Raw genomic sequence first — 19,253 nt, 5'->3', positions numbered from 1 at the left:
AGATCCGAGCATTAGGGTTTGTATGAGCACATAGGATGTCTTATGACCAAAACCCATCAGAAGCTTCTGAGAAGAATGGCTGAATGGAAGAACGTTTGGGCAAAATGTTAGTGTTCGGTATAAACAGTCATGGACTGAAGGTGTTCCAAGATTTGATTTGGATACCTAAGACAGGAGGAGTCAGAGATCTTCTAATGGAAGAAGCTCACAAAATCATATACTCGATTCATCCCGGTAGCACTAAAATGTATAGGGACCTGAAACCCTATTACTGGTGGCCAACGATGAAGCTTGATGTTGCAAAGTATGTGGCCAAATGTGTGACTTGTGCGAGGGTAAAGAAACAACATCAAAAACCATACGGGAGTTTAGAACCTTTACCTGTGCCTATGGGTTCTGATAATCCTAAATGCCCATGAATGAGTGAAAACAAGTGTTCAAAAAGCTTCCCGAAGCCATTCATGGAGAATACTTCTGTTGATTCAAATGGTTATCCTATATATAGGAGATGTAATAATGGATCTTTTATAGAAAAGTCGGGTGTTAAGTTAGACAACAGAAGTGTTGTTCCATATCACAAAACCCTTTTGAAACGATACCAGGCTCACATTAATGTTGAGTGGTGCAATCAAGTGGCTTCCATCAAATATTTCTTTAAATATATTAACAAGGGTCCTGATTGGGCTACTATTAAAGTTGCACCAAACAACGGAGGTGATAATGACGATATTCATGTTGATGAAATAAAGAACTATTATGATTGTAAGTATTTGTCTGCATTTGAAGCTTCGTGGCGTATATATGGATTTGATGTTCATTACAGATATCCTTCTGTTGTAAGGCATCCGTTCCATCTTCCTGGAAAACAAAATGTTGTATACGGAGCAGATGATGATATTGAAGATATCCTCGACAAACAATCTGTTTCTTCTTCGATGTTCTTATCTTGTATGAGCTGTAATGAACATAATGAGGATGCACGAAAACTTTCTTATGTTGAGTTTCCTACAAAATTTGTATGGAAACAAAAAGATCATTGTTGGGAGCCAAGAAAAAAAGGGTTTTCTATTGGAAGCATTCACACAGTTTCACGTAATCTCGGTGAAACATATTTTTTGAGAATTCTTTTAAATAAAGTCAAAGGTCCGAAATCATTTGCAGATATTTGTACGGTTAATGGACATGTCCTACTTTTAGAGATGCATGTTATTCTCTTGGACTTTTAGTATATGATAGAGAATATATTGATGCCATCGAGGAAGCAAGTCATTCAAGATCAAGTTATTATTTACGGTTTCTATTTGCAACTATGCTAAAGTTTAATAGTTTGTCTAAACCGTGTTATGTTTGGGAGAATACTTGGCAATACATATCCGATGGAATTCTCTACAATCAGCGAATGAGATTAAAGTCTCCAGGTATTATCATTTTTCTCATTCATTACATTTTATACATTGCTTATATAAGTTTTGAAATGCTAATTATATTATTATTTGAAAATATTTTAAAGGTTTTTTATACACATTATGTTTATTACGTGATAAATGTATATATTTATCTTTTACTAATTAACTCTGCAATTGTATAGGTTTATCCATTAATGACGATCAGCTTAAAAATTTGACGCTATATGAGATTGAAAAAACTCTACTCCAAAATATTTCAAGCCTTAAAGATTTTGTTGGGGTGCCTTACCTTGATCATGATTTGGTATCTTCATCACACAACCGTTTGATTACTGAGGAGTTAGATTTTGATATGAACAGTCTACAAAAAGAATCTCATCAACTTCTTGATTCATTAACAATTGAACAACGATTAGTTTTTGATGAAATCATGACAACTGTTAAACAGAAAAAAGGAGGTGTGTTTTTTGTTTATGGCTATGGAGGTACCAGTAAAACTTTTCTCTGGAAGACTTTATATGCATGTATAAGATCCAAAGGTGATATCATTTTAAATTTTGCTTCAAGTGGCATTGCTTCATTGTTACTAACCGAAGGTAGAACAACACACTCATGCTTTATAGTTCCTCTAAATCTTACTGAGGATTCCTTTTGTTCTTTTGCACCGGATAGTGATGTACCCAAATTGTTAAAAAGCATCATTAATTATATGAGACGAGGCACCTATGATTCATAAGCATGCATTTGAAGCCTTGGATCGTTCTTTGAAAGATATATTGAGTCGTGATTTTCATGGAAACTCAAAATTGCCATTTGGAGGAAAAACAATTGTCTTTGGAGGCGATTTTAGATAAATTCTACCAGTTGTTCCTAATGGAAGCAGGCAAGACATTGTGAACGCTTCTTTAAGTTCCTCTTATATTTGGTCAAGTTGCAAAGTCTTAACATTAACAAAAAAAAAACATGAGGTTAAGTGTTCTCACATCTGATATTCAAGAAACGGAGACTTTTGCAAAATGGATTTTGGATATTGGAGAAGGAAAAGTTGGTGGTTTGAATGATGGCGAGGCAATTATTGATATTCCAACTGATCTTCTCATTGTTGATTCAGTTGATCCTATTGGTTCATTAACTGGATTTGTCTATCCTTCTATTGTTGAAAATGCCAAGAATCCGATTTATTTTCAAGAAAGAGCAATCATTGCACCGAAGAATGAAGTCATTCAAGAGATTAACGAGCATTTGTTAAAAGTATTCCCAGGAGATCCACATTAGTATTTACGTTTTGATAGTCTTTCTCATGCAGATTTTGTTCATGATGAAGTTGATGAAACTTTATACTCTCCTGATGTTCTAAATGGTCTTAGACCTTCAGGTATGCCAATTCATAAGTTGGTGTTAAAAGTCGGTGTTCCGGTTATGTTACTAAGGAATATTGATAAAAAATGCGGATTGTGAAATGGCACAAGGTTACGGTTTATTTCATTGGGTAAACGTGTTATAGAAGCTGAAATAATATCTGGAAGTAATATCGGTAACCGTATGTTTATTCCAAGAATGTATTTGACGCCTTCGGGTAAAAGAATTCCTTTCATATTTCAAAGACGACAATTCCCACTAGCTGTATGTTTTGCAATGACAATAAATAAAAGTCAAGGACAATCACTATCGAGGGTTGGGTTGTTTTTGAAACAACTAGTATTCACTCATAGGCAGTTGTATGTTGCATTGTCGAGAGTTAAAAGTAAAGTTGGATTAAAGATATTAATTTTAGATAAAGATGAGAAACTTACCAACACAACATCTAATGTTGTATTCAATGAAGTCTTTGGAAAATTGTAATTCATAAAAAAAAGTGTCAATATTTTAATAGTTGTTTTTATTATTATACATTAACTTACTTATTCATCATTTTGTTTTTATATATGTAGCAAGTTTTAATTAATTCATGTTTAATGTTTACATTATTATTGTCATCATCATTTTACAAATATGTACCATTTTATTTTATTTGTTTGGAATTTTAAAGTTACTTTATTCATTATACATTTTTGTATGTATGTAAAGTTATTACTAAAAAACATGTAATTCTTAACAATTTATATCAATTTTTTAATAAAACCCATCTAATACACGGGTCTCACACCTAGTTGAAAGAATATATACGAAATGTGATAGTTATGAACGTGATTTTAATTAGGAAGGAACAAAATTTACTTTCAAAAATTATGATGAGGTTTAAATGAGTTGAATACATTTGATATATATATATATATATATATATATATATATATATATATATATTAAAGTTGTGGATTTGTCCTGGTTCCTTGATTTACATATCCGGTCCCTGTACTTCTTTAGCTAATTTATTCATCTCCTTTTGTTTGTGTTCCTTTCAACTTCCCATTTTTTTGGCAGAATTGGTCCATTTATTATAGTTGGAAGTTAGGAATACTAAATTTGGATGTTTTTTTTTGGCAACTTTGCTCATTATTCTTTACCCATTTTGACACTTTTGGTCATTGCAATCAATATTTTTACACCTTTTTTTAGAACTTTTAATATTTAAAGTTTGGCCACGAAACTTTAACGGTTTGACAACTTTGATCTATTTTCTAAAAAGTTGCTAATTCCTACCCATTTAATTCTTTAGCCATTTTCACACTTCTGGTTCTTACAGTCAAAACTTTTACATTTTTTGTCTGGGGCAAAGCCCGGACTTTTCATCCTTGCACTTTCTATGTCTATCATATTTATCAATTCGGAAACAACATTGAAAGCTTCTGGCCCCCGCATAGCGGGGGTAACCTTTCTAGTTAACATTAAACCAATTAGTCAAACTTTCAAATTTAGTCAATATTAATTTAATTAAATTTAATTTTAGGATGACATCATAAAAATGATCCAAGGGTTGAAATTAATCAAGAAAACACAATCAATGGTGTTGATTGTTGAAGATGATGCCATAAGGTTTCTCTTTTAATATATATAAAGATTACATGATAAAACCAATACTAACATTAATAATCAAGATAATTTATGCTTTCAAAGATCACAGTCAAATGTAACACTAAAGAGAATCAAAAAATCAAATACAATTAATAAAATTAAGAACATCATATTAAAGAAGGAAGTTGGATGATGAACGTGATGCTGCAAAGGATGAGGCTGTTCGAATGTGATGCCGCAAAGGGTCTGAAGAAAACATAATATATGAATAGTAGCACATGATTTATACATAACTTTTAACAATGATTATGGAAAGGATATCAAATTTCGAATTCTTTGATTTTTTTAAATTTAGCAACGATATCCCGTAATCTTGTAGATACGTTTCATATAATAGATATGGATTGAAAGAATATATACGAGAGGTGATAATTATGAACATGATTTTAATTAGAAAGTAACGAAATTCACTTCCAAAAATTATGTTGAGGTTTAAATGTGTTGAATATATTCCTTTTATAAATGATATTAACATTTAATCAATTAGTTGAACTTTCAAATTTAGTCAATATTAATTTAATTTAATTTAATTTTAGGATGACATCATCAAAATGATCCAAGGGTTGAAATTAATCAAGAAAACACAATGAGTGGTCTTGATTGTTTAAGATGATGTCATAAGGTTTCTCTTTTAATATATATAAAGATTTCAAGATTAATTGTCTTAAATACAAATCTTTCTTCACTTATTTCGACCAAAAAGGGTTTCCCATGACCGAGATATGACCTTTCAAGGACATGGACAGATTAGGAAAAAATGTTGAAATAAAAGCTTTGGCTTTTCAAATAAAAAAACACATACGCACATTACTAGTAACTAAATATGTTAAAATTAAATAGAAATTACAATTCACTTTGTATCCACTGAACACAGTTATAACAACTTAAAAGAAATTTATAAATTGCAATTCAAAACATTATAGATTAAAGTCAAAGTACATTGCTATTAAATAAATCTATTAAAAACCAAGAATTATGGGCAAATATGTCAAATTAATAGCAGCGTAATATTAATAATTAAAAATACTGAAGGGTAAATGGTAGTTTTTAATCATCAACTACCGTGCAATTTAAACAATGTTAGAAAAATTTAATTACGTAAGACATACATACATACATACATACATACAGTTAATCAAAAGTCACTACGCTTTTCTCATGAACATTTTATCAAACATGCAGAGTGCAACATCAAATGCAAGGTTAAAAGTATAAAATATAAGATTGAAATAATAATACTAACATTTATAATCAAGATTATTCATGCATTCAAAGATCACAGTCAAATACAACACTAATGAGAATCAAAATAATCAAATACAATTAACAAAAATTAAGAACATCATATTAAAGAAGTAAACTGGATTATGAACATGATGTTGCAAAGGGTTACGCTGTTCGAATGTAATGCTGCAAAGGATCTGAAGAAAACATTCAACAATGATTATGGAAAGGATATTAAATTTCGAATTCTTTGATTTTTTTAAATTGGGCAACGATATCCTGTAATCTTGTAGATACGTTTCATATAATAGATATGGATTGAAAGAATATATACGAAAAGTGATAGTTATGAACGTGATTTTAATTAGGAAGGAACAAAATTTACTTTCAAAAATTATGATGAGGTTTAAATGTGTTGAATACATTCCCTTTATAAATAATATTAACATTAAATCAATTAGTCAAACCTTCGAATTTAGTCGATATTAATTTACTTTAATTTAATTTTAGATTGACATCACCAAAATGATCAAAGGGTTGAAATTAATCAAGAAAACACAATGAATGGTCTTGATTGTTGAAGATGATGTCATAAGGTTTCTCTTTTAATATATATATATATATATATATATATATATATATATATATATATATATATATAAAGATGGTTGTGATACCGTTAGAGGGATTTTGGTATGGGTCATCTTATCCAAGAAACATTGAGGATGACAATTTCAAGCATGGAGATTAATGGCTACCTAACAAGTGTGTAATTCTTCTTTCTTTATGTTTTATTAGGGTAGTAGTAATAACATGAAACTTAGATCCTTATTATTTTGTTTCCTTTGCCCATGATTATGTGTTTAGATGTATAGAAAACCAAACATTTTGAGTTCATCTCCTGAAAGGTGGTTGATGCTTTGCATGAAAAATCTCATATCCATGAGGTGTTGTTTTCCGTTATGTGCCTTTTGCTTTTCCTCACACACCTTTTTTTGGACGAATTTTCTTTTTCGTATCCCAAACTTTCGCTAAAAGTCAATTTATATTTTTTTCGATATTTATTTCCATTTTCTGAATGTCCTCTATGTGGCTGAATCTTGATGCATGTTAAGAATATCCATTCCTTTTTGCTTTCTCCCTACCCATCAGCCTGGAAATTTCTTTCGATTTGATCTCCTCATTGTTGTTTAAGTCTAACGTGACACGAGAATCGAATGAAGTCGTATAAATGATCGATGACATTTTTGTTCTTTTTCATGTAACAGCTTCACCCTTTTTCTTTTGCATACTTCTCAATTCTGGACTAATTGCTACAAGTTTCCAAGGATCATTAGATTTGAATAACCTTCCATTGTTGTCCTCATGTAATAATTCATACGTCTTCTTAAGAATGCCTTCATCACTTTGTCTACTTTTCCTTTAACTTTTTAGGTTGTTGTACAACCCATTCATCTTTGTAATATCATTTCTCAAATATTGAAACTTTGTATTCCATTGGTGTTTTGTACGTTAGTTACCATGATCCATTTCTTCATGAAATTGTTCGGTAATGTATAACAAAAAGTGAGCAGCCGATTGTGAATTTTCGTGCTATGTATCCTCGGATTTATCGACTCACACTTTGGTCAACATGAATTTTTCCCTCAGAGTCACCGCTTAAGAGATTGTCTTCCTTTTACTTTGTCGACCAGAGGGAATTGGTTCTGAAATGTCTTTGGGTGATAGGGGTTGAATTTCCAATATGAAGTCGTTATCTAACTTGTCGAGGTTTTGGTTTATTTCTTGTATGGGGATTGGCTTTGTGACAAGAGATGGGGTTGGATTTGTCGAACATGATAGGGAAAAAGGAAAGAAGTTGTTGAAAATGTTAGGGGTAATGTTTAGTATAAACAATGGATAACACAAATGAACATTTTAAATTTTAAATTGGAAAGGAATGAATTGGAGTGGTATCGACAAATCAAAAGGAAATACATTTCTAGTTGGTCTGCTTGCTTGAACTATTAGCAAAATATTTCATTTTACTATAATTTAGGGTGGGATTGTTGGTATTCATTTCGTTGTAAAAATAATTGAATAAGAAAAAAACATAAAATCTTATACAAGATTAAAGGTTAAAATAACCTGTATTTATAAAGTGGTAAATAATTTAATTCACTCGATTAAATCGGTCATAGTTAGTTGTTTTTCAAACAAGAGAGAGAGAGAGAGAGAGAGAGAGAGAGAGAGAGAGAGAGAGAGAGAGAGAGAGAGAGAGAGAGAGAGAGAGAGAGAGAGAGAGAGAGAGAGAGAGAGAGAGAGAGAGAGAGAGGTCCACGGGTACACAACCATGTCACCCTACTACACCAGTGAGAAGCTTGGATGGTTAAGAAGCCTCTAAAATTCTATCCGTTACCACATTTTGTGAATTGGGTTGGATGAAATTGGTATTATAGGTCCGGTATCGGTTCTTAAGTCCAATGTTCTCAAAGTTTATGTAACCACGGACAAATACTATTTGACACGATAAGATATATTATAGTCGCATGTCGCATACGGTGGAAAAAATATATTTAATTTGTGTTATTTTATATAATATAAATATTCAAACACTATATAAAGATGACAAAGACACTATTATTTATTTTAATTTGATATTTAAATAATAAAGAATAATTACATAAATGGTCCTTAACTATCTTTTATTACACAACCAATTCCTATGGTGATAATCTTGCATGCTTTTTACTAGTTTAATATAATACATTATAGAAATAATAATTTTCAAAACCTACGCACAAGCCTTTACTTCTACCAATAAATTTATAAATTTTGTATTAAAGTATCATAGAACACTTAACTCAAATGGCCCAATTTAATAACTGATGAACATGTTTCCAACGACCCGATAGCACAATCATTTTTGTATACAAATAACAATTAAAGATCCATTTCTTCTTCTCTCTCGTATAAAACATCCTTAAAAGTTATAACCATAAATTTTCCTCTGTAACCACATACATTTTTTATTCATCCCAGATTAGTTGTGATTTGCTCTTTGTTTCTTTTGCTTTCCTTTCTATTCTCTTCATCCTCCTAGTTGAGTCATCATCAATTTTGGAGAAAGGAACATCCTTTTACCGGATTAAAGCTATTGCTATGCTATTTCAATCTCCAAAATGTTAAGTTCATGTGTTTGAGTAAATTGGGTGCAAGTTGGAGGCGATACGAATAAGGATGTAATTATCATTATATGGACTTAATGGTTAAAGTCTATGTAAATTAGACTATCCAAAGATTAAAATCATACAAGATACTCATTTTTAGAATATATGTATGATGAAAAATAGTTTAAGACTTTAAGGACCATATCTATAATTTTCCTCATACCACATGGACAACTTTTGTAATTTGCTTTTTAATAAAGTAGCATATCATCTTGATCATCCGCCATTGAGAAATCTGAAGTACTGCTGCCTCGTCACCAAAGTACGTATTCTCGGAAGATTCTCTCGGAGTTCAGTTAATTATGTCTACCCATGTCCTGATTTTCCCTTTGCCAATGCAAGGTCCTGTCAATTGTGTCCTCAAATTAGCAGAGCTCCTCTGTATCTCCGGCATCTCCGTCACTGTCCTCAACACCGACCACATCCAACGAAACCTCCTCCGTCACACCAATGTCTTGTCTCGATTCAGCCGCTACCCAAATTTCCATTTCCAGACCATCTCCGATGGACTCCCCGACGATCATCCTCGTTCCACCGCACGCTACAACGAGGTGTTTGAAGGAATGAAAACTGTGACCGAACCAGCTTTCAGAGACATGATGGTTTCCGGATGCTTCAGTTGCAAATCCGATTCTCCGGTGACTGTTGTAGTACCCGACGGATTATTTTCATTTGCACTTGATGTCGCGGAAGAGATACAGATTCCTTTGATTTATTTCGAAACCGTGAGTCCTTGCGCTCTCTGGACGTATTTGTGTCTTCCTAAGCTCATCGGAGCCGGCGAGGTCCCTTTCAACGGTGAGCTCAGCTCCTTCTTTTCCTTTCACCGGCGATATATGACTTCAAATGTTGAAAAATGAGAAATGAAAAATGAAAACTTTTTTTGATTCAGGTATCGATTTGGATGTGTTGATAAAGAACGTCCCCGGAACAGAAGCTTTTCTCCGGCGCCGGGATCTTCCAGGTTTCTATCGTTACGATAACCTTACCAATCCCGTTATGCAAATCATAATGAACGAAGCTCGACAAGTTCCTCGAGCTCATGGTGTCATACTCTAACACATTTAAAGCTCTCGACGCATCCATACTCGATCAAATCCGCAGTCTTTGCCCAAACATATACTGCATAGGCCCATTACACACTCTGCTCAAATCCCATCTCCCTAAATCAACGCAACACAATGTTTCAAACAGTCTATGGACAGAAAATCGAGATTGTCTCTCATGGCTAGACACCCAACTACCAAAATCTGTCGTTTATGTTAGCATCGGAAGCATGGCAACGATGACAGTAGACCAATTCGTTGAAATCTGGCATGGATTAGTGAACAGTGGATACCCTTTCCTGTTCGTGAAACGGCCTGGTTTGGTCACCGGAGACTATGATGAGAGTAAAGTTCCGGGGAATCTTGTCGGTGAAACTAACCGGAGAGGGTTCATTACAACATGGGTTCCGCAAGAGGAGGTGTTAGCCCATTCTGCAATCGGTGGTTTTCTGACACATAGTGGATGGAACTCGACGGTGGAGAGTATGGTGGAGGGGGTTCTGATGATTTGTTGGCCACTTAAAGTGGACCAAAATGTCAATAGTCGGTTTGTGAGCGAAGTGTGGAAGATTGGTATTGATATAAAAGATACTTGTGACAGATTTGTGGTCGAGAAGGCGGTGAAAGATGTTTTAGATGTGCGACGGAGTGAATTTTTCCGATCGACAAAAGTGGTGGCGGAGGCTGGTGCGAAAAGTGTGTCGGAAAATGGCTTTTCGAGGATGGATTTGAATAGGCTTGGTGAAGATCTTAAGTCAAATGATTTTGTTTGCAAGTAAAGCTATGTTGCAATGGTTGTTGACCTGTGGATAAAGGAAATGGTTTTTGAGTATTGAACCTTTTATAGGAAGGAAATTAAATAAAATGGAACATTTAAATTAGGGAAAATGCTTTTCCTTGAAAAAGCTAGTAATGATTTTTTTTGTAACAATAAAACCATTTTTTTACTTTTGCAATTTAGTCAAAATTGCAGGTTTGTAACTCATCCTTATGTGACCTTTGATGACTTGGCATTTGTCGACGACAAAGAGCAGGTGTTTAAATTTATCAAACTTAAAAAATAGGGTTAATACCTTAAAAACCATTATTTATACATCCTCGTTTCGATTTAACTCCAAATTTATTTTTTGTTCTTCATTTACCATTATATTTTAGAAAACGTTTCATTTTCGGATCCTTAACCGGTCATCAACAGGTAATGATGACGTGTCAGTTTTTGCATTTTTTTTGTTTGCAATAGGCCCCAACATTTACGTATAAGTTTGCGTTTAACCCCAATATTTTTTGTTTCCCATTTGCCATTATTTTTTAGACAAACTCGTTTTAGCCATTGGTCAGTCACAAATAGATATTTTAAAACGTAAGAGTTGAAACTACGACTTCTCATTGAGGGTGAGGCGTGTTACCTAGTAAGCCAATAACTTTTTTTTTGTATTATCAGTGTAAACATGTAACACGCCTCGTCCCTTAAAGAGAAGGCACATTTTTACTCTTTAGAAATATATGGTTTCTAAACAAATATGTCGGTAAACATAACCAATTGTTTTTGATAAATTACGAATGAATTAACAATTTTGATTAGCTTAAAGATTAGCATGTCATATTGTTTATTAGATGTTACAGACTCAAGACTTACACTAGATATTTTTCCTTCATTTTAAAATACATGTGTAGATTAAATACAACAAACACTGATAATACAAAAAAAAAGTTATTGGCTTACTAGGTAACATACCTCACCCTCAATGAGAAGTCGTAGTTTCAACTCTTACGTTTTAAAATATCTATTCGTGACTGACCAATGGCTAAAACGAAATTTTGTCTAAAAAATAATGGCAAATGGGGAACAAAAAATATTGGGGTTAAACGCAAACTTATACGGAAATGTTGGGGCCAAATGCAAACAAAAAAAATGCAAAAACTGACACGTCATCATTACCTGTTGATGACCGGTCAAGGGTCCGAAAATGAAACGTTTTCTAAAATATAATGGCAAATGAAGAACAAAAAATAAATTTGGGGTTAAATCGAAACGAGGATGTATAAATAATGGTTTTTAAGGTATTAACTCTAAAAAATAATGTAAAAACAAAATTATAAAAATGGTCCATGTGGTTTGCCAATTTTTATGGGTAGGGTCCAAAAAAATTGCTAGCAAAAACGTTGTTATTTGAAGTTTTAACGGTGGATTTGGTCCCTGCCTCTAACTGCCGTTAGAGGCATTCCGTTTTCTTCCCCCCGTTGCCATGCACATGAGGCTATTTTCGTCTTTTTATTTATGGGGGGAATACTCATCTATTACCGCACATAAAACGATGCCCAAAAACATCAGACACTCCCACCTTTTTCCTCGTTCAATTCTCATGGACCATTTGGTTTAAGTTAATCAAACTTAAAAAATAATTTAAAAACAAAATTATAAAAATGGTCTATGTGGTTTGCCAATTTTTATGGGTAGGGTCCAAAAAAATTGCTAGCAAAAAACGTTGTTATTTGAAGTTTTAACGGTGGATTTGGTCCCTGCCTTTAACTGCCGTTAGAGGCATTCCGTTTTCTTCCCCCCGTTGCCATGCACATGAGGCTATTTTCGTCTTTTCATTTATGGGGGGAATACTCATCTATTACCGCACATATAACGATGCCCAAAAACATCAGACACTCCCACCTTTTTCCTCGTTCAATTCTCATTAACGTTCTAACCTTAAATCAAAGATATCCACTCCAAATCATTTCTTGAGCTGAACTGCAGTTCTGTAGATTGAAGGAAAAAATGATGCATTCACTGTGGACTATACGTCCTACAACGATGGGGTTTGATGCACTGGATTTGTATGGTGGGTGTTATTATAGCTTTTTAAACTTATATTTTTTGAAATTTCACATAATACGCTAACTGCATTTTGTATTTTTTGCTGTTTGGGATAGTTGATCATCCCCATTTGTTCACAACTGAACTTCGCCATGGTGGGAAGTTCACACATTTTCAAAATGTAAGACATGTGAAGGGGAAACTTACATATATTGATTTAGTTGATATAAATGAGTTTTCAGTGCATGAACTCAACGCTATGATGCTAGAACTAGGATACGTGGTTCCCCCAGTAATATATTATCACTTCAGGATTCTCAATGAAGACTTCATTTTTGGCTTTAGAGCTCTAGGTAATGATCAAGATGTGTGTAACCTAGCTAAATATATTGGAGCTAACAAGGTGATCCAGGTGTATACTGAGCATGACACAACCAACTTGGTTACATACTTCATGTCACCAAATAAGAGTAACGACGTTGTTATTGAGCAGCTAAATGAAGAAGATTAAGTGGCAGTTGAACCAAAACAAAGAAAACAAAAAATAGTTGATGATCCCCAACATGAAACTTGTAGTTCATCATTACCACTTGTGGTTTATGGAGGTGAATCAAAATCACTTTCTCCAGAAATGAGGAGAACAATAAATCTGAAGCCAAGTGAGGCTACTAGGTCATGTTCTAAGAGGTTATATATGGAGACTAAAACAGGAAATAATCAAGACAAAGAAGCACCATCAAGTGAAACAAGGGATAATCAAGACAAGGAAGTACAAGAAGAACATGAGCTTGATGCAACAATAGTGTATGTACCAAAGGATGTATCTAAAATGTTGAATGAAGACTTTGATCCATTTGAAGTGTTACATGATAATGAAAACAACACAGCAGGCCCTACAACAATCCACCGTGATAGTGAATATCAAGACTTTGATCAAGATAATAAGGGTTTATTTGATGGTCAATCAGACGAGTTAAAATCAGAAGAGGGTGAAGATGAATACACCGATGATGATAGTGATTCTGATAGTGTTGTTATAGTAGACATAGACAATGAAGTTAATGACACGGATGTTGACATGAGTGACTTTAGAATGAATATTGATGGAGGTGTGGAGTATGCAGGGTTTGGGTTTAATAATGAGGTAGAAGAAGAACAAGAAACAAATGAACCAGAAGACCTTGAGGTAATTGATTGTGATGAATGGGAGTCATTAGGAGAAGATTGATACTAAAAAAAATAGGAGGGTTCTATTAAAACGATTTAGCAAGGAGAAAGTATGTTCACATGGTGAGGTGCATAAATCTAGTTTTTATGTGGGACAGATGTGGAAGTCAAAGAAAGATCTTAAGAATAAAGTGGATGCACTTGAAACAAGGAGGAATCTTGCTTTTAAAAAGAATGATGTAACAAGACTAAGGGCATATTGCAAAGGAGTGTGCCTGATACCAATGTTAGTGGGCCACATGTGGTTGGTGGGACAAGTGGTCCAATTGAGTCCAATGTGTTAGGTAGTGCAGATAAAGTAAATAAAGGCAAGGGAAAAGCAGTAAATTCAAAATTTACCACTTGTTCCCGGCACTTATATGTATCTAGGTCTTCGAAAGATGGGAATGTTGGATTAGTGTCTAAGTCCATAACTATTTTGGTATGTACTTGACCCGATGGTGCATGGTCCTTTTGGGTTGCCTTCACCAAAGCAACTTGATAGGATGAATTATGGAGAGAAAGGATTAGATATGATTTATTAATATATTATGAGAATAATATATTAAAGGAGAAATCATATTGTTTAATTAATATTAGTCAAGAATTAATAAGAATTAAGTTTGTGGCTAAAAGAGATTAATTAAACTTAAGGGACTAGAATTGTAATTATAAGATAATTGCAATTAGGCTATGGATTACCTTATAATATAAGGTTGGACGAATTATATGGGGAAACCCATTAGAAATCGTCCAATGCTTATTAAAAAGGAGGTTCATGGGTTGCTTAGGGCCTAAGCATCCAAATTAAGGTTTCCTTGTTAGATAACCCTAATAGCCTCACTATTTAAAGAACCCTTAAGCCCCAAAAACGTGGTGAACTTGTTCTCTAGGGTTTCTACACGTTTTTGGGTGTCTCCTCTCTCCTTATTCTTCATCCTCTTGCTCTTGGTGTTTGTGAACCGTTAGAGGAGTGACATTTGTGACTATAAACTTTCTAAAGTCAATACAAGAAGGATTTGAGATTGTTATTGCTACATAACAATCAAGGTATGATCTAAACCCTAATTCATATGTTATATTGATTATCATATACTAGATCTAGGGTTTATAGTCTTGGATGAATTGCATGTACAATAGAGAAACCTAGATCCAAGCATTAGGGTTTGCATGAACACATAGGATGTTCTTTTGGCCAAAACCCATTAGTGGTATCAGAGCCTTGATTGGTTTCTATTGTATTGATGCCTTGTGTGTTTTTTCAAGTTGCAAAAACATTTTTTGAGCTCCCTACCTGATGAACTCGGCGAGTCCAGTGTGGTACTCGGCGAGTTTAAGCGTCAGATGGAGCAATTTTTGGGATTTCTTGCTGTTTTACTCATGGATACTTGCCTTATCTGTTTTAGATCATTAAAATCCGATTTTATACATATTTTTTAGTATATCCTTGATTAAACAAAAGATAATTACCAATTGATTAGATAATAACTTCCTTATATGATAAAGTTTGATTATTTGCATTAATTGGGTAACTTACTTTGCAAGAAATTGAAATTAGGTCAAATATAGATAATGATGAAATTAATTGTTTAATTTATATTATTTGTTATTTGATCCTTGTGTTATGAAAAGTTTCAATTTTTCCCCTTTAGGTTTTATAGTTTAAATTTGAACTTAAAAGTTTTGTTTTTGAAATTTAAATAAGTTAAACCCTAATGTTTTTGAAATGTTCCAAAACTTGCCCTCAAGTTTTGGAATTTAAAAGTTGATTAAAAGTTTAATTTAGGAATGTTAAATTCTAAAACCCTAGTATTGTTTTGAAAAAGTTCAAATCACACCCTTATGGTTTTATTAATTAATTAAAGTGTATAGTTAAAAGAGATTTAGTAAATCCATAAAGTTTTGGTGTACAATTTAATTAAATTAAAAGTATAATTATTAAATTAGACCACCTACTATTTTAAAAGTGTAAAATACACCCTATACTATATATAACATTAAAAGTCTAACATTATATATATATATATATATATATATATATATATATATATATATATATATATATATGTATGTATGTATAAGTAAAATTCAGTCTTACCGTTAGTAGGCCTCATTCACGAAGCTAGTCTATAAGGGGTGTTTAAGGAAATTGCCTATAAAATGGCGATTGAATGGGTATCCACTCTTACCCACCGCACTCTTGACTAGTGGAGGGTCGTTAGCCGAACGGGTAGGATATGACAGAAACCTTCCATTATAATTATAATGAAGTATAAAAGTAACTAAATGTTTTTATAAAATTCCCAATCTTAGTTACTTTAGGCAAAAGTGAATTGATGCAATTCCATGAAATTACACTTTGTGCCCTTGCGAAGACGTTAGTGGAGCGTGTGTGGTTAACCGGCACACTAAATGGTTCTAAGCAAAGGTAGCAAAGGGTGACTTAATGTTTGTCATAGTTCGGTGGAGCGTGTGTGGTTTACCGGCACATCAAATAGGTGACTGTAACATGTGGGGGCACCATGTAGATTTGCATGGTTATTCACACCCGCTTTGTGATCATCGGCATCCCAGTCACAAACTAGAGGGGCATATCGAGATTTAAACATGCCATTGAAAAGGTTCAATGAATCTCAAAGGATCTAGGAGTTTTCAATACATTTAAGACTTAATCTGTTTTTCGTTTTTCATGATGGAAAATTAGTGAATCGTCATTCACTTACCTTCAAATATTCTGCAATTAGGGTTACGACATCCCTCTCCCGAGTTGTGAAATATCGTGTTGGGTCCTAGCCTTAATATCTCATTTGGGTGATTTATTAAGGACTCAATCAATCAACTAAATTGAATTTGTTTTCTCCCGTTTTGTAGATGTCAAAGTACGACAACTATGGTCTTCCCAAATCCCGTGGAACAAGCATTCTACATGAAGATGATATTCCACGATTCGATCGAGGAACAAGAAATCATGCTTCACTTCCTCCTCCTCCTCCCGTTTTTCTCCCTAACCCACAAGATAGAAGAATTGAAAGGTTCAATGTCACTAAAGCCCTATTGGAAATGAAACATGAAGATGGTAAACCCGCGTGTGCCCACGTTCTAGGAATGAAATCACACATCGATAGGTTGATAATGTTGGGTGCATCATTCCCTGATGAGTTGGCTATAGGCTGGGTTCTACAATCACTCCCTGAATCATATAATGAGTTCAAAAGAAAGTATTATATGATGGATCATGACGCAAACCTCATTGACCTAACTTACATGCTCATTGCTGCTGAATCAGAAATGGTTTGGCAAAGCAATGGAGCATATTTGTTGGGAAAGTCAACCAACCATGCTTCCGAGGACGTTCTATGAGAATCGACCTGCGTTTGCTGCCAAGAGAAAGGGCGTTGGATACAAGTCTGTCCTAAGAGCCTGAAGAGTCCAGAAGATGGGAGAGTCAAAGAGTATGGCTGTGCTTCAGGTAAAATCCACTATCTATCTCAATTAAGTTCCTATTAGTTGATTCTTAATACATAATGTGATAAGATTGCATTTGAATGTTTTGCAGGATCAATGAAAAGAGAGGAAGCTTGATGGAAAAGCAAGATGAGTCCAATCGCAAAGAAATGGATCTCGATCGCATGGACTTGAAGATTAGATTTTGAGCTTAGAAAGTTATGATAGAATAGTTAGGAATATTTGATTACATAGTTTTTCAGTTGATTTTGCATTGTAAGGACAAATGTTTTCCGTTGCTTTTATAAATAAAATATTTTTTTTTTGACATATTTATTTATTTCCTTGCAATGAAATCGTTATGAAAAATTGGTGTTTGTATATTTCTACAACGAATGGATGTGATTCTTAATTATGTTATTTGTGAAATGGTCAAGAATTTACTAAATAGGGAAAGTTTCTCATCGCCCAAGTTTCAATTGGATAGAGATTTGGAATCATACAACAAGTATTGCATGATGAATGAGAAGTTTCATATTTGAAAATTAGACTAATTCATTGACAAAGTGTCAAGTGAAGGACTAGGAGATCGAGTACACAGAGTTGTGTGTTGATCAAGTCCACCACAAGAGTAACAAAGATATTCGTCATGATTTACCAAATTTTAGTAAATATGATTATACTTATAAGGTTAAGTGTAATTCTGAATTGATTGAAAGAGTTTAAATCAATAGCAGAACGAATAAGAAGAATCAAGTAGGCAGAAAGATAAAAGTTTATCTATTCTAAGAAGAAGGGAGAGTACCTTTTATTATGTTTTATGATAGGTCTTAATGATTAAGAACCATATCTCAATTGATCCTCTAAGTGAGTCTTAGTACAATTGTATGTCCGAGAAGAGGAATCGAGAATTGAAGAAATGGTTAAATCAAGAAGTCAATCATACTTCATTCCAAAACAAGTCTTAGAGTTAAGATTGTGACATTGAGTGACAAGTATTAGGAAGGTTGATAACATTCATCAAATGTGGAAAGTTGTGATGTCTTGGATAAGACAAAAACCAACTAGAACCAATTTTATGAAATGTTTTGTCTTGATAAAAGCTACACTAACTCTTGAATATTCGTTTGTCAAGAAATGTTCATTGACAAACGAATCTTATATGTCAAGGAGTCAGTGGGAGTCTAAATGATCTTGAAAAGTTTCAAGAACTAATCAAGAATAAACCTTATCGGTCATCACTAGCACACGACTTGAGGTTCAAAACCTATCGTGTTGACACTATCTTGTTTTTGTGCCATTCCAATTGAGTTAATTATGCATGTAAGTTCTATGAGTTCTCATTTGAACGCATAAAAGGCAAGCACCTTGATTAATGAAAAGTACATTGATAAGAAAGGGTGAGCTGCTTAACTACTTGGAAGACATGGTGGGCAGCCGTGTTACCATAAGGCAAGAGATCAAGATTAAAAAATTCCGTCCATAAGAGTTTGGATTTGTCGCAAACTTTGGTTTTGACAATTCGCATGGATAAGAACACATACACCATTGAAATCTAAGTGTCATAAGATTTTCTCCTTCATGAAAATGACTGTGAGAAAATGCTTTCACTAAGAGAGATTTTAAGAAGATAGTGATTGTAAAATTGTATTCTCAAATTTGATTATGGTTACGGTATCCCTTTCCATGATCCGAATTGTGAGATTTGGCAATTAGTCTGAATTGTTTAGACACACATATGAGCTATCTTAGACAAGGGTGTATGAGATTAAGAAGCTTTGACAAAAGATTATCAAAGCATTAAGTATTAGAAATATGAACTTAAGAAATTCAATAAGTATTGTTTTTCTATAAGTTAAGCTGTTTTCTAAATACATGTCAATGCTAGTGGAAGCAT

General features: G+C 33.5%; 1 protein-coding gene and 1 pseudogene across 2 annotated transcripts; both read left to right on the top strand.

Annotated features, from left to right (window-relative positions):
* Nucleotides 1–461: 461 nt before the first annotated feature.
* On the top strand, nucleotides 462–2,142 carry LOC145089420 (uncharacterized). Its single transcript, XM_079027860.1, has 2 exons — nucleotides 462–1,092; nucleotides 1,589–2,142. Exons 1-2 carry the CDS (start codon nucleotides 462–464, stop codon nucleotides 2,140–2,142), a joined length of 1,185 nt encoding a protein of 394 aa, XP_078883986.1.
* Nucleotides 2,143–9,062: 6,920 nt separating this feature from the next.
* On the top strand, nucleotides 9,063–10,912 carry LOC145086558 (7-deoxyloganetic acid glucosyltransferase-like; annotated as a pseudogene). The gene is made up of 2 exons (XR_013700498.1): nucleotides 9,063–9,649; nucleotides 9,744–10,912. The product of XR_013700498.1 is annotated as a 7-deoxyloganetic acid glucosyltransferase-like (transcript).
* The last annotated feature ends 8,341 nt before the right edge of the window (nucleotides 10,913–19,253 follow it).

The sequence above is a fragment of the Lactuca serriola genome, chromosome 2 (genome assembly GCF_051521515.1).
Source record: "Lactuca serriola cultivar US96UC23 chromosome 2, Lser_US96UC23_V15, whole genome shotgun sequence".
Taxonomy (NCBI): domain Eukaryota; kingdom Viridiplantae; phylum Streptophyta; class Magnoliopsida; order Asterales; family Asteraceae; genus Lactuca; species Lactuca serriola.
This window is presented reverse-complemented; position numbering and strand designations above follow the sequence as displayed.